Genomic DNA, 13986 nt, shown 5'->3' with positions numbered 1-13986 from the left:
CAAAATAATAATTGCAATTGTTTTGTTTTGATTTAAAATCAGCTGATAGAGACAGCAATAATTACTATAAGGCGCGAACTAAAAAGCGCGCGAACTAGTGTTGATAAACGTTTCCAAAATTTATAAATAACTATAATAATAAGTAATATTATGTATATTTGATTAAGAATAATAAATACTTTTTGATTTATAATGAAAGAGTGCAATAAGTGCCGTTCTACTATACGTGGAGAGTCTGGTTTAGTTTGTGAAGGTGTATGTGGTAAAGCATATCACATTGCAACTAAATGTTCTGGTGTGGAGCAATCACATATTAATAGCCTTAATAATAAAATGATTCATTTTATTTGTGATGATTGCTTACAATATATACACAATGTTGACTTTTCTCTTAGAGAAATTAATGATAGTGTGACCAAAAATAATAATTGTCTTAATGAATATGAAAATGAATTTAAAAAAGCTGTTGGAGCACGGTGCTTTGGTAGATCTAGCAAGTTGAGTTTGTAAGCATTTTAACATGTGTACGAATAATGTAGAGCAAGATCAATACCAGTTTTGAGTCATTTCTTTTACTCATTTGAGCTTTCAGCTCTTGACATTCGCACTCAATTATTCGTACGCATGTTAATTTGCAACTTGAATTCTATTGTAATATAAAAAGCCTTTTTTGTTCTCTTTGAAAAGTGTGTAAAGAAAGACAGTCTGTGCGCTAAAATTAAACAGTAATGTTTTATAAATAGTTAAAAAAATAAAATATATATTATATGAATTGTTACGTGTGTAATTAAGTAAATAAATCGTAAACTACAATAATTTGAACAAAATTTGTATTAATTTTTTAAAGCAATTTATTTAAGTGAATAAATTAGCATCACCTCGTAAAAGACATTGTTAGTATTTGATAAAATATAAGTAATAATTATTGTAAAGAAAAAGACTAATACTCAAAACATCATAAAAAAGCTTATGATTAAACATTGGCGACCGTGACAGGACACTAATATGAAAATAATATTCGAACGTTTTAAAATTGGTCATAAGTACTAATCAAAGATCAACGCTTTAAGTGCCGTGTAACAAATTTTCTAATAAGAAAAGTTCTTACTTAAAACAACAAATAACAGACATAAAAAATAAAACACTTCAAGGTGTGTATAATTAACAAAGATTAACTTTAGACAAAAAGTGTTAATTTAAATGTTAAAAATAAATTCTAATTTTGTTTATAAATATATAATAAAAAATTATTTAAAAAATAATATTTGCAAATTAATAAAATTGCTAATTTCAAACGGAATTTCTAAACTTAACGTTAATTAATGGTCGTGGTTACCGCGTGGTAAATAAAACGTTACCGCGTGATAAAATAAACGTTATTCGAGTGTCGAGGTTCGGTAATATGCGGACAATAACCGCTACTCTATGCACAATTATTTAAGTGCATGTGCTTAGAACTTTCGCTTTCGTTCGCATCATTCGGTCAACCGATTAATTAATCGTTGTCGCACAATTATTTAAGTGCATGTGCTTAGAACTTTCGCTTTCGTTCGCATCATTCGGTCAACCGATTAATTAATCGTTGTCGCACAATTATTTAAGTGCATGTGCTTAGAACTTTCGCTTTCGTTCGCATCATTCGGTCAACCGATTAATTATCGTTGTAGCACAACTATTTATGCGCAAGTGCTTAGTGACTTTCGAATTTGTGCACTATTTCGGTATCGTGTCGTGATATAATATCTATTAGACTTTCGGAGAGTGTAATTATTTTGACTCATCAATAATTTATTAAATCGAGATGACAACACCCAACACAAGCCAGACGGCCATGTCAGAATTGGCAGAACTCAAACAGCAAAGGGCCTCAACCAAAGCGAGTATCAGTAGGATTAAAGGGTTGATCGAAACCCACATAAAGGGGACTGGAAAATTATTGTCACAGCCGGAATTAAAATGTAGGCAAGGTATCCTAGATTCTTACTTTAAACAGGTCTTATCATTTCAGACATCAATTGAGAAACTAGATGCTACCGATACGTGCAGAGCTGACTTAGAGGAGCTTTATATTTCAACAAAAATTTCCATATCTTCGCAGCTGAGTGATGAAGCTAATAATTCTACAATGATGGACAACACAGCATTGATACCTCCTGTGAGTAAGAAGTTGCCACATTTGAAATTACCCACGTTCAGTGGTAAGTACTCCGAATACAAGAACTTCATCAATTCTTTCGTCCAAATTATTGATCGAGAAGCGTGTCTAACCAACATCGAAAAATTTAACCATTTACGAAATTGTCTAACGGGCCAAGCATTAGAAACAGTGTAGGCATTCCCCATTTGTAATGAAAATTATCCGAAGGCTTTAGAGCGACTTAAAACACGGTATGACAACAGTACGCTGATTTTCTTAGAAAACATTACAGCTTTATTTGATTTGCCAGTGGTTTCGGATCAGTCTAGCCACCAACTTCGCAGCCTAATCGATAATGTGTCTGCACTGTACGGTTCACTCTGCACGTTAGGCTCTGAAAAACAAATATGTGAGGCAATACTCATTTCATTGGTAATGCAGAGGGTGGATGAAACTACACGTAGGAAATGGAAGGAGGCGCTATCTCTCACCACTCTGCCTAGTTGGAACGACTGTTCAGCACTGCTTGACAGACATTGTCAGTTTCTAGAATCTCTCGATCACAAGCCATACAACCATCTATCGGTACATCGTAAAGCCAACAATATTAAGGCTAAACCCATCAGTCGTCCTAAACAGTATTCGTTCGCTACAGCTACTTCCACCCAGTCCTGCTTACTTTGTTCAAGTCATGAACATTTAGTGCAGAAATGCCCTCGTTTTAAATCTATGGAAGTTAACCAAAGATTTGAGAAGGCGAAATGTTTGAAACTCTGCATTAACTGTCTATCGCCCCGGCATCGAGTGGCCAATTGCACATCATCATTCAAATGCCGAATATGCGCAAAGTCACATCACACACTCTTGCACCAACCCAATAGCAATGACCAGGTTTCGGATTCACTAAATACCACAAGGCAAACTCAGTTGCCCAATAACAATGTTGCCAGTCACTCTCATCTTGATATGTCTTCAAATGAACAAATAATTTTAGCTACGGCGCTGGTTTTGGTGAAAGATTCAGTTGGAGGTTATCAAGTGGGGAGAGCGTTACTCGATTCGTGCTCGCAGGTTAATTTTATAACAGAGGAATTCTCAAAAAATCTTAATTTGGTCAAATACAAGCGACCGGTACATGTGGCAAGTATAGGCAGCACATTTGCTAATATAAAGCATCAAACATCCACTATCGTAAAGTCACGTCATTCAAATCTTGAGCTGGATCTCAACTTCTGCGTTACTCCTCATATTGCTTACCAGCCAAGCTCAGAAATTGATGTATCTTCATGGAACCTCCCGCCGAATACTTCACTCGCAGATGAACTATTTTTTAAATCCAAACGTATCGATCTCTTACTAGGCACAGAAAGCTTCTTTGACATTTTATCCATCGGTCAAATTAAACTGGGTGCGAATCTTCCAGTCCTGCAAAAAACATTGTTTGGATGGGTGGTATCCGGTAGATGTCAAGGTGTTCTCGATAATCCCACAGTTGCAAACTGCCTAATGTCACTAGATGATACCGTATCCAAACAACTAGAAATGATGTGGAAGATAGAGGAAGTACAATCAGCTGAAAAATCGTGGTCACCAGAGCAATCGAAGTGCGAGACCTCCTATCAAGAAACAGTTCGACAAGCTATGGACAGAAGAATTGTAGTTCGATTACCATTTAAGGAACCACCAACCACCCTCGGTCTGACACGCAGAATTGCCTTGCGTCGACTTCTAGGTATAGAACGACGCTTATCATCCAATCCTGCATTAAAACGCGATTACTGGGAGTTCATAAAACAATATCTGGAGTTAGGGCATATGACGCGCGTCGAAGATCCCAAATTGAACGAACCGCATTACTATATCCCTCACCATTGTGTTCTGAAGCCTTCCAGCACGTCAACAAAGTTGAGAGTAGTTTTTGACGCATCATGTCCAACCTCATCTAGTCGTGCGCTAAATGATATTTTGCTGGTAGGCCCTACCATTCAGCCGGAACTATATCTGCTCCTTCTTCAGTTTCGTTTATACCGTTATGCTCTGACAGCCGACATCGTAAAGATGTTCCGACAAATTTTGGTGGATAAAGGAGATCGAAGGTTTCAATATATCCTCTGGAGAGACACAGATGCGGAGCCTGTTAGTACTTACGAACTCAATACTGTCACTTATGGCACAGCATCGGCGCCGTTTTTATCAACTAGAAGTTTACAATATTTGGCCGATAAATATAAAGACAAATACCCATTAGGCTCTCCACTTCTTAAATCGTCATTTTTTGTGGATGATTTTATTGGCGGAGCCGACTCCAGTGAAGAACTTGTCGAAATTAAACATCAACTGACTGCAATTCTGAAGGAAGGTTGTTTTGAATTGGATAAATGGCATTCTAATCATGTGGATTTTGTAAGCGACACTACAACGAAGAGTTGGGATCTGGGTTCGGATACGATCACTAGCGCATTGGGCATCAAATGGCATCAACTTCATGATGTGTTTCTATTCTCTTTCAATGTCCCGATTAGTCGTACGGTAACAAAACGTTCTATTCTATCACTGGCCTCATCACTGTTCGATCCTCTTGGGTTACTCGCTCCACTTGTACTTGTTTCAAAAATTATTATGCAGGAACTCTGGCTGCTTCGTTTGAATTGGGATGAGTCAGTACCTCAAATTCTTCACTCTGCATGGGAAACGTTCGTTCAAGACCTCCATACACTTTCTTCTATGAAGATACCGCGATTTTGCCTAACAATAGGCCCTCAACAAGTAGACATCCACGGATTTTGTGATGCCTCAATAAGAGCATATGGATGTTGCATTTATCTTCGTTCTCAGGATAAGTCAGGTAACGTGACAGTCAAACTATTTACTGCAAAATCCCGCGTAGCTCCGATAAAGAGGAAATCGTTGCCTAAGTTAGAGTTATGTGGTGCGTTACTACTTGCCAGGTTATTACAAAAAATTCAGCCGACACTCGCTCACCTCGAAGGAGAAACATTTTTTTGGACGGATTCCCAAATAGTTCTGCATTGGTTGAAACAACATTCCTCGACTCTGTCTGCCTTTGTAGGCAACCGTGTGGCTGAAATCCAAGATATAACTCGCGCTGGTCAGTGGCAGCACATATCTACAAAAATTAATCCAGCTGATATTGTTTCTCGTGGTTGTACCAATCGCCAACTAACGGAGTCTACGTGGTTCACTGGACCAGAATTTTTATTACGTGAAAGAAAACATTGGCCTCAACCAGAACATAGCAATTTAGATATGGAAGTAGTCAATAAGGAAAGAAGAAAACTTGCGTTTACTCAGGTAACTAAAGAAAATTGTTTGCTGACAGTTATATCAAAGTATGGCTCCTATACTAAAATACTACGAATAGTAGCGCAACTACATCGATTCCATCAGTTAACCAAGTATAAAGAGAAAGCTGACGTAGAGTTCATTCAACCTATGCAATTACAAAAAGCACTGCATTGTATTGTTTGGATTATCCAAAATCATTTTTTTTCTCAGGATATACAAGGCCTACAGCGAGGTAACCCAGTGGAAGGGTCACTTAAGCACCTAAACCCATTCTTGGAGGAAGCGTCAGGTTATCAACTCTTAAAGGTAAGAGGGCGTCTCGCACTTAGTGACATTGCCAGGGGTCAGCGACATCCGATTCTGCTGCCTAAAGGCTGTTATTTTGTGGAATTGTACGTTCGGCATCTTCATCTGAGCAACTATCATGCAGGAGCCAAGGCATTAATCGCCCTTACTCGACTTAAGTTTTGGATACTAAACATTCGCGATATTGCGCGTCGAACGGTTCGGTCTTGCATTCACTGCGTGCGTTACAAACCGAAATTGCTTGGTCAAATAATGGGTAACCTTCCTATTGAACGCGTCACTCCCAGTAGGCCATTCGCTCGTACAGCAGTAGATTTTTGTGGGCCAGTATTAACGTATCTTGGTATTCGGGGAAAAGCCCCATTCAAAACGTATATAGCTATCTTCGTCTGCTTATCAACAAAGGCGGCACATATCGAGGCAGTGTCAGATTTAACTACGGACGCCTTTATCGCAGCACTAAAAAGATTGATCGGCAGAAGGGGACTGCCATCAGATATCTACTGCGATAATGCAACAAATTTTGTTGGTGCTAGCAACAAGCTGGCTGACTTGAAAAACTTTTTATTTAATAAAACTAACCAATCTAATTTGCAGACTTTTTGCACCAACCAATTAATCAATTTCAATTTTATACCGCCTAGGACGCCTCACTTCGGTGGGCTATGGGAGGCGGCTGTGAAAATTGCTAAGGGCCATCTGAACCGAATCCTTGCAAACACTCGTCTTACGTTTGAGGAACTTGGAACAGTACTGATTGAAATCGAGGCCATACTTAATTCGAGACCAATATCACCGCTGTCTTGCGATCCAAGCGACTATGATGCGTTGACACCAGCACATTTTCTTATCGGCGGCCCACTTAAGACATTACCGGAATCAACATCTCAATATGATAAATTGCCACTAGCAGATAAGTGGGTCCGTGTGAAGGCTGTAAAACATCATTTCTGGCGCCGATGGGCCCGAGATTATCTAAACGAGCTGCAGACACGTACCAAATGGACAAAGGAACAATCAAACGTCAGCAATGGAACATTAGTAATAATCCACGAGGATAATATGCCCCCACAACGTTGGCTGATGGGAAGAATCATTCACTGTGTAAATGGTCCAGATAAGCATATTCGCGTAGTCGATCTGCAGACATCCAAAGGAGTCATCCGTCGACCAATCCACAAACTTGCACTATTGCCAGCTTGAAATCCTTTCAAGGGGGGCGGGATGTTGGAGCACGGTGCTTTGGTAGATCTAGCAAGTTGAGTTTGTAAGCATTTTAACATGTGTACGAATAATGTAGAGCAAGATCAATACCAGTTTTGAGTCATTTCTTTTACTCATTTGAGCTTTCAGCTCTTGACATTCGCACTCAATTATTCGTACGCATGTTAATTTGCAACTTGAATTCTATTGTAATATAAAAAAGCCTCTTCTGTTCTCTTTGAAAAGTGTGTAAAGAAAGACAGTCTGTGCGCTAAAATTAAACAGTAATGTTTTATAAATAGTTAAAAAAAATAAAATATATATTATATGAATTGTTACGTGTTTAATTAAGTAAATAAATCGTAAACTACAATAATTTGAACAAAATTTGTATTAATTTTTTAAAGCAATTTATTTAAGTGAATAAATTAGCATCACCTCGTAAAAGACATTGTTAGTATTTGATAAAATATAAGTAATAATTATTGTAAAGAAAAAGACTAATACTCAAAACATCATAAAAAAGCTTATGATTAAACATTGGCGACCGTGACAGGACACTAATATGAAAATAATATTCGAACGTTTTAAAAATGGTCATAAGTACTAATCAAAGATCAACGCTTTAAGTGCCGTGTAATAAATTTTCTAATAGGAAAAGTTCTTACTTAAAACAACAAATAACAGACATAAAAAATAAAACACTTCAAGGTGTGTATAATTAACAAAGATAAACTTTAGACAAAAAGTGTTAATTTAAATGATAAAAATAAATTCTAATTTTGTTTATAAATATATAATAAAAAATTATTTAAAAAATAATATTTGCAAATTAATAAAATTGCTAATTTCAAACGGAATTTCTAAACTTAACGTTAATTAATGGTCGTGGTTACCGCGTGGTAAATAAAACGTTACCGCGTGATAAAATAAACGTTATTCGAGTGTCGAGGTTCGGTAATATGCGGACAATAACCGCTACTCTATGCACAATTATTTAAGTGCATGTGCTTAGAACTTTCGCTTTCGTTCGCATCATTCGGTCAACCGATTAATTAATCGTTGTCGCACAATTATTTAAGTGCATGTGCTTAGAACTTTCGCTTTCGTTCGCATCATTCGGTCAACCGATTAATTAATCGTTGTCGCACAATTATTTAAGTGCATGTGCTTAGAACTTTCGCTTTCGTTCGCATCATTCGGTCAACCGATTAATTAATCGTTGTCGCACAATTATTTAAGTGCATGTGCTTAGAACTTTCGCTTTCGTTCGCATCATTCGGTCAACCGATTAATTATCGTTGTAGCACAACTATTTATGCGCAAGTGCTTAGTGACTTTCGAATTTGTGCACTATTTCGGTATCGTGTCGTGATATAATATCTATTAGACTTTCGGAGAGTGTAATTATTTTGACTCATCAATAATTTATTAAATCGAGATGACAACACCCAACACAAGCCAGACGGCCATGTCAGAATTGGCAGAACTCAAACAGCAAAGGGCCTCAACCAAAGCGAGTATCAGTAGGATTAAAGGGTTGATTGAAACCCACATAAAGGGGACTGGAAAATTATTGTCACAGCCGGAATTAAAATGTAGGCAAGGTATCCTAGATTCTTACTTTAAACAGGTCTTATCATTTCAGACATGAATTGAGAAACTAGATGCTACCGATACGTGCAGAGCTGACTTAGAGGAGCTTTATATTTCAACAAAAATTTCCATATCTTCGCAGCTGAATGATGAAGCTAATAATTCTACAATGATGGACAACACAGCATTGATACCTCCTGTGAGTAAGAAGTTGCCACATTTGAAATTACCCACGTTCAGTGGTAAGTACTCCGAATACAAGAACTTCATCAATTCTTTCGTCCAAATTATTGATCGAGAAGCGTGTCTAACCAACATCGAAAAATTTAACCATTTACGAAATTGTCTAACGGGCCAAGCATTAGAAACAGTGCAGGCATTCCCCATTTGTAATGAAAATTATCCGAAGGCTTTAGAGCGACTTAAAACACGGTATGACAACAGTACGCTGATTTTCTTAGAAAACATTACAGCTTTATTTGATTTGCCAGTGGTTTCGGATCAGTCTAGCCACCAACTTCGCAGCCTAATCGATAATGTGTCTGCACTGTACGGTTCACTCTGCACGTTAGGCTCTGAAAAACAAATATGTGAGGCAATACTCATTTCATTGGTAATGCAGAGGGTGGATGAAACTACACGTAGGAAATGGAAGGAGGCGCTATCTCTCACCACTCTGCCTAGTTGGAACGACTGTTCAGCACTGCTTGACAGACATTGTCAGTTTCTAGAATCTCTCGATCACAAGCCATACAACCATCTATCGGTACATCGTAAAGCCAACAATATTAAGGCTAAACCCATCAGTCGTCCTAAACAGTATTCGTTCGCTACAGCTACTTCCACCCAGTCCTGCTTACTTTGTTCAAGTCATGAACATTTAGTGCAGAAATGCCCTCGTTTTAAATCTATGGAAGTTAACCAAAGATTTGAGAAGGCGAAATGTTTGAAACTCTGCATTAACTGTCTATCGCCCCGGCATCGAGTGGCCAATTGCACATCATCATTCAAATGCCGAATATGCGCAAAGTCACATCACACACTCTTGCACCAACCCAATAGCAATGACCAGGTTTCGGATTCACTAAATACCACAAGGCAAACTCAGTTGCCCAATAACAATGTTGCCAGTCACTCTCATCTTGATATGTCTTCAAATGAACAAATAATTTTAGCTACGGCGCTGGTTTTGGTGAAAGATTCAGTTGGAGGTTATCAAGTGGGGAGAGCGTTACTCGATTCGTGCTCGCAGGTTAATTTTATAACAGAGGAATTCTCAAAAAATCTTAATTTGGTCAAATACAAGCGACCGGTACATGTGGCAAGTATAGGCAGCACATTTGCTAATATAAAGCATCAAACATCCACTATCGTAAAGTCACGTCATTCAAATCTTGAGCTGGATCTCAACTTCTGCGTTACTCCTCATATTGCTTACCAGCCAAGCTCAGAAATTGATGTATCATCATGGAACCTCCCGCCGAATACTTCACTCGCAGATGAACTATTTTTTAAATCCAAACGTATCGATCTCTTACTAGGCACAGAAAGCTTCTTTGACATTTTATCCATCGGTCAAATTAAACTGGGTGCGAATCTTCCAATCTTCCAGTCCTGCAAAAAACATTGTTTGGATGGGTGGTATCCGGTAGATGTCAAGGTGTTCTCGATAATCCCACAGTTGCAAACTGCCTAATGTCACTAGATGATACCGTATCCAAACAACTAGAAATGATGTGGAAGATAGAGGAAGTACAATCAGCTGAAAAATCGTGGTCACCAGAGCAATCGAAGTGCGAGACCTCCTATCAAGAAACAGTTCGACAAGCTATGGACAGAAGAATTGTAGTTCGATTACCATTTAAGGAACCACCAACCACCCTCGGTCTGACACGCAGAATTGCCTTGCGTCGACTTCTAGGTATAGAACGACGCTTATCATCCAATCCTGCATTAAAACGCGATTACTGGGAGTTCATGAAACAATATCTGGAGTTAGGGCATATGACGCGCGTCGAAGATCCCAAATTGAACGAACCGCATTACTATATCCCTCACCATTGTGTTCTGAAGCCTTCCAGCACGTCAACAAAGTTGAGAGTAGTTTTTGACGCATCATGTCCAACCTCATCTAGTCGTGCGCTAAATGACATTTTGCTGGTAGGCCCTACCATTCAGCCGGAACTATATCTGCTCCTTCTTCAGTTTCGTTTATACCGTTATGCTCTGACAGCCGACATCGTAAAGATGTTCCAACAAAGCACAGCATCGACGCCGTTTTTATCAACTAGAAGTTTACAATATTTGGCCGATAAATATAAGGACAAATACCCATTAGGCTCTCCACTTCTTAAATCGTCATTTTTTGTGGATGATTTTATTGGCGGAGCCGACTCCAGTGAAGAACTTGTCGAAATTAAACATCAACTGACTGCAATTCTGAAGGAAGGTTGTTTTGAATTGGATAAATGGCATTCTAATCATGTGGATTTTGTAAGCGACACTACAACGAAGAGTTGGGATCTGGGTTCGGATACGATCACTAGCGCATTGGGCATCAAATGGCATCAACTTCATGATGTGTTTCTATTCTCTTTCAATGTCCCGATTAGTCGTACGGTAACAAAACGTTCTATTCTATCACTGGCCTCATCACTGTTCGATCCTCTTGGGTTACTCGCTCCACTTGTACTTGTTTCAAAAATTATTATGCAAGAACTCTGGCTGCTTCGTTTGAATTGGGATGAGTCAGTACCTCAAGCTCTTCACTCTACATGGGAAACGTTCGTTCAAGACCTCCATACACTTTCTTCTATGAAGATACCGCGATTTTGCCTAACAATAGGCCCTCAACAAGTAGACATCCACGGATTTTGTGATGCCTCAATAAGAGCATATGGATGTTGCATTTATCTTCGTTCTCAGGATAAGTCAGGTAACGTGACAGTCAAACTATTTACTGCAAAATCCCGCGTAGCTCCGATAAAGAGGAAATCGTTGCCTAAGTTAGAGTTATGTGGTGCGTTACTACTTGCCAGGTTATTACAAAAAATTCAGCCGACACTCGCTCACCTCGAAGGAGAAACATTTTTTTGGACGGATTCCCAAATAGTTCTGCATTGGTTGAAACAACATTCCTCGACTCTGTCTGCCTTTGTAGGCAACCGTGTGGCTGAAATCCAAGATATAACTCGCGCTGGTCAGTGGCAGCACATATCTACAAAAATTAATCCAGCTGATATTGTTTCTCGTGGTTGTACCAATCGCCAACTAACGGAGTCTACGTGGTTCACTGGACCAGAATTTTTATTACGTGAAAGAAAACATTGGCCTCAACCAGAACATAGCAATTTAGATATGGAAGTAGTCAATAAGGAAAGAAGAAAACTTGCGTTTACTCAGGTAACTAAAGAAAATTATTTGCTGACAGTTATATCAAGGTATGGCTCCTATACTAAAATACTACGAATAGTAGCGCAACTACATCGATTCCATCAGTTAACCAAGTATAAAGAGAAAGCTGACGTAGAGTTCATTCAACCTATGCAATTACAAAAAGCACTGCATTGTATTGTTTGGATTATCCAAAATCATTTTTTTTCTCAGGATATACAAGGCCTACAGCGAGGTAACCCAGTGGAAAGGTCACTCAAGCACCTAAACCCATTCTTGGAGGAAGCGTCAGGTTATCAACTCTTAAAGGTAGGAGGGCGTCTCGCACTTAGTGACATTGCCAGGGGTCAGCGACATCCGATTCTACTGCCTAAAGGCTGTTATTTTGTGGAATTGTACGTTCGGCATCTTCATCTGAGCAACTATCATGCAGGAGCCAAGGCATTAATCGCCCTTACTCGACTTAAGTTTTGGATACTAAACATTCGCGATATTGCGCGTCGAACGGTTCGGTCTTGCATTCACTGCGTGCGTTAGAAACCGAAATTGCTTGGTCAAATAATGGGTAACCTTCCTATTGAACGCGTCACTCCCAGTAGGCCATTCGCTCGTACAGCAGTAGATTTTTGTGGGCCAGTATTAACGTATCTTGGTATTCGGGGAAAAGCCCCATTCAAAACGTATATAGCTATCTTCGTCTGCTTATCAACAAAGGCGGCACACATCGAGGCAGTGTCAGATTTAACTACGGACACCTTTATCGCAGCACTAAAAAGATTGATCGGCAGAAGGGGACTGCCATCAGATATCTACTGCGATAATGCAACAAATTTTGTTGGTGCTAGCAACAAGCTGGCTGACTTGAAAAACTTTTTATTTAATAAAACTAACCAATCTAATTTGCAGACTTTTTGCACCAACCAATTCATCAATTTCAATTTTATACCGCCTAGGACGCCTCACTTCGGTGGGCTATGGGAGGCGGCTGTGAAAATTGCTAAGGGCCATCTGAACCGAACCCTTGCAAACACTCGTCTTACGTTTGAGGAACTTGGAACAGTACTGATTGAAATCGAGGCCATACTTAATTCGAGACCAATATCACCGCTGTCTTGCGATCCAAGCGACTATGATGCATTGACACCAGCACATTTTCTTATCGGCGGCCCACTTAAGACATTACCGGAATCAACATCTCAATATGATAAATTGCCACTAGCAGATAAGTGGGTCCGTGTGAAGGCTGTAAAACATCATTTCTGGCGCCGATGGGCTCGAGATTATCTAAACGAGCTGCAGACACGTACCAAATGGACAAAGGAACAATCAAACGTCAGCAATGGAACATTAGTAATAATCCACGAGGATAATATGCCCCACAACGTTGGCTGATGGGAAGAATCATTCACTGTGTAAATGGTCCAGATAAGCATATTCGCGTAGTCGATCTGCAGACATCCAAAGGAGTCATCCGTCGACCAATCCACAAACTTGCACTATTGCCAGCTTGAAATCCTTTCAAGGGGGCGGGATGTTGGAGCACGGTGCTTTGGTAGATCTAGCAAGTTGAGTTTGTAAGCATTTTAACATGTGTACGAATAATGTAGAGCAAGATCAATACCAGTTTTGAGTCATTTCTTTTACTCATTTGAGCTTTCAGCTCTTGACATTCGCACTCAATTATTCGTACGCATGTTAATTTGCAACTTGAATTCTATTGTAATATAAAAAAGCCTCTTCTGTTCTCTTTGAAAAGTGTGTAAAGAAAGACAGTCTGTGCGCTAAAATTAAACAGTAATGTTTTATAAATAGTTAAAAAAAAAAAATATATATTATATGAATTGTTACGTGTGTAATTAAGTAAATAAATCGTAAACTACAATAATTTGAACAAAATTTGTATTAATTTTTTAAAGCAATTTATTTAAGTGAATAAATTAGCATCACCTCGTAAAAGACATTGTTAGTATTTGATAAAATATAAGTAATAATTATTGTAAAGAAAAAGACTAATACTCAAAACATCATAAAAAAGCTTATGATTA

General features: G+C 38.7%; 4 protein-coding genes across 4 annotated transcripts; all 4 read left to right on the top strand.

Annotated features, from left to right (window-relative positions):
- The first annotated feature begins 192 nt into the window (after positions 1 to 192).
- Positions 193 to 6952, top strand: LOC119688794. The gene is made up of 3 exons (XM_038103459.1): positions 193 to 255; positions 2009 to 2198; positions 2430 to 6952. Exons 1-3 carry the CDS (start codon positions 193 to 195, stop codon positions 6950 to 6952), a joined length of 4776 nt encoding a protein of 1591 aa, XP_037959387.1.
- A 1765-nt stretch (positions 6953 to 8717) lies between these two features.
- On the top strand, positions 8718 to 10244 carry LOC119688793. The gene has a single exon (XM_038103458.1). It carries the CDS (start codon positions 8718 to 8720, stop codon positions 10242 to 10244), a length of 1527 nt encoding a protein of 508 aa, XP_037959386.1.
- On the top strand, positions 10244 to 12478 carry LOC119688792. The gene has a single exon (XM_038103457.1). The coding sequence runs from the start codon at positions 10244 to 10246 to the stop codon at positions 12476 to 12478; it is 2235 nt and encodes a 744-aa protein (XP_037959385.1).
- Positions 12479 to 12502: 24 nt separating this feature from the next.
- On the top strand, positions 12503 to 13333 carry LOC119688791. Its single transcript, XM_038103456.1, has one exon. It carries the CDS (start codon positions 12503 to 12505, stop codon positions 13331 to 13333), a length of 831 nt encoding a protein of 276 aa, XP_037959384.1.
- Positions 13334 to 13986: the final 653 nt, after the last annotated feature.

The sequence above is a fragment of the Teleopsis dalmanni genome, chromosome X (genome assembly GCF_002237135.1).
Source record: "Teleopsis dalmanni isolate 2A chromosome X, ASM223713v2, whole genome shotgun sequence".
Taxonomy (NCBI): Eukaryota; Metazoa; Arthropoda; class Insecta; order Diptera; family Diopsidae; genus Teleopsis; species Teleopsis dalmanni.
Note: the sequence above shows the minus strand (reverse complement) of the source record. Positions and strands in the feature narration are given on the sequence as shown.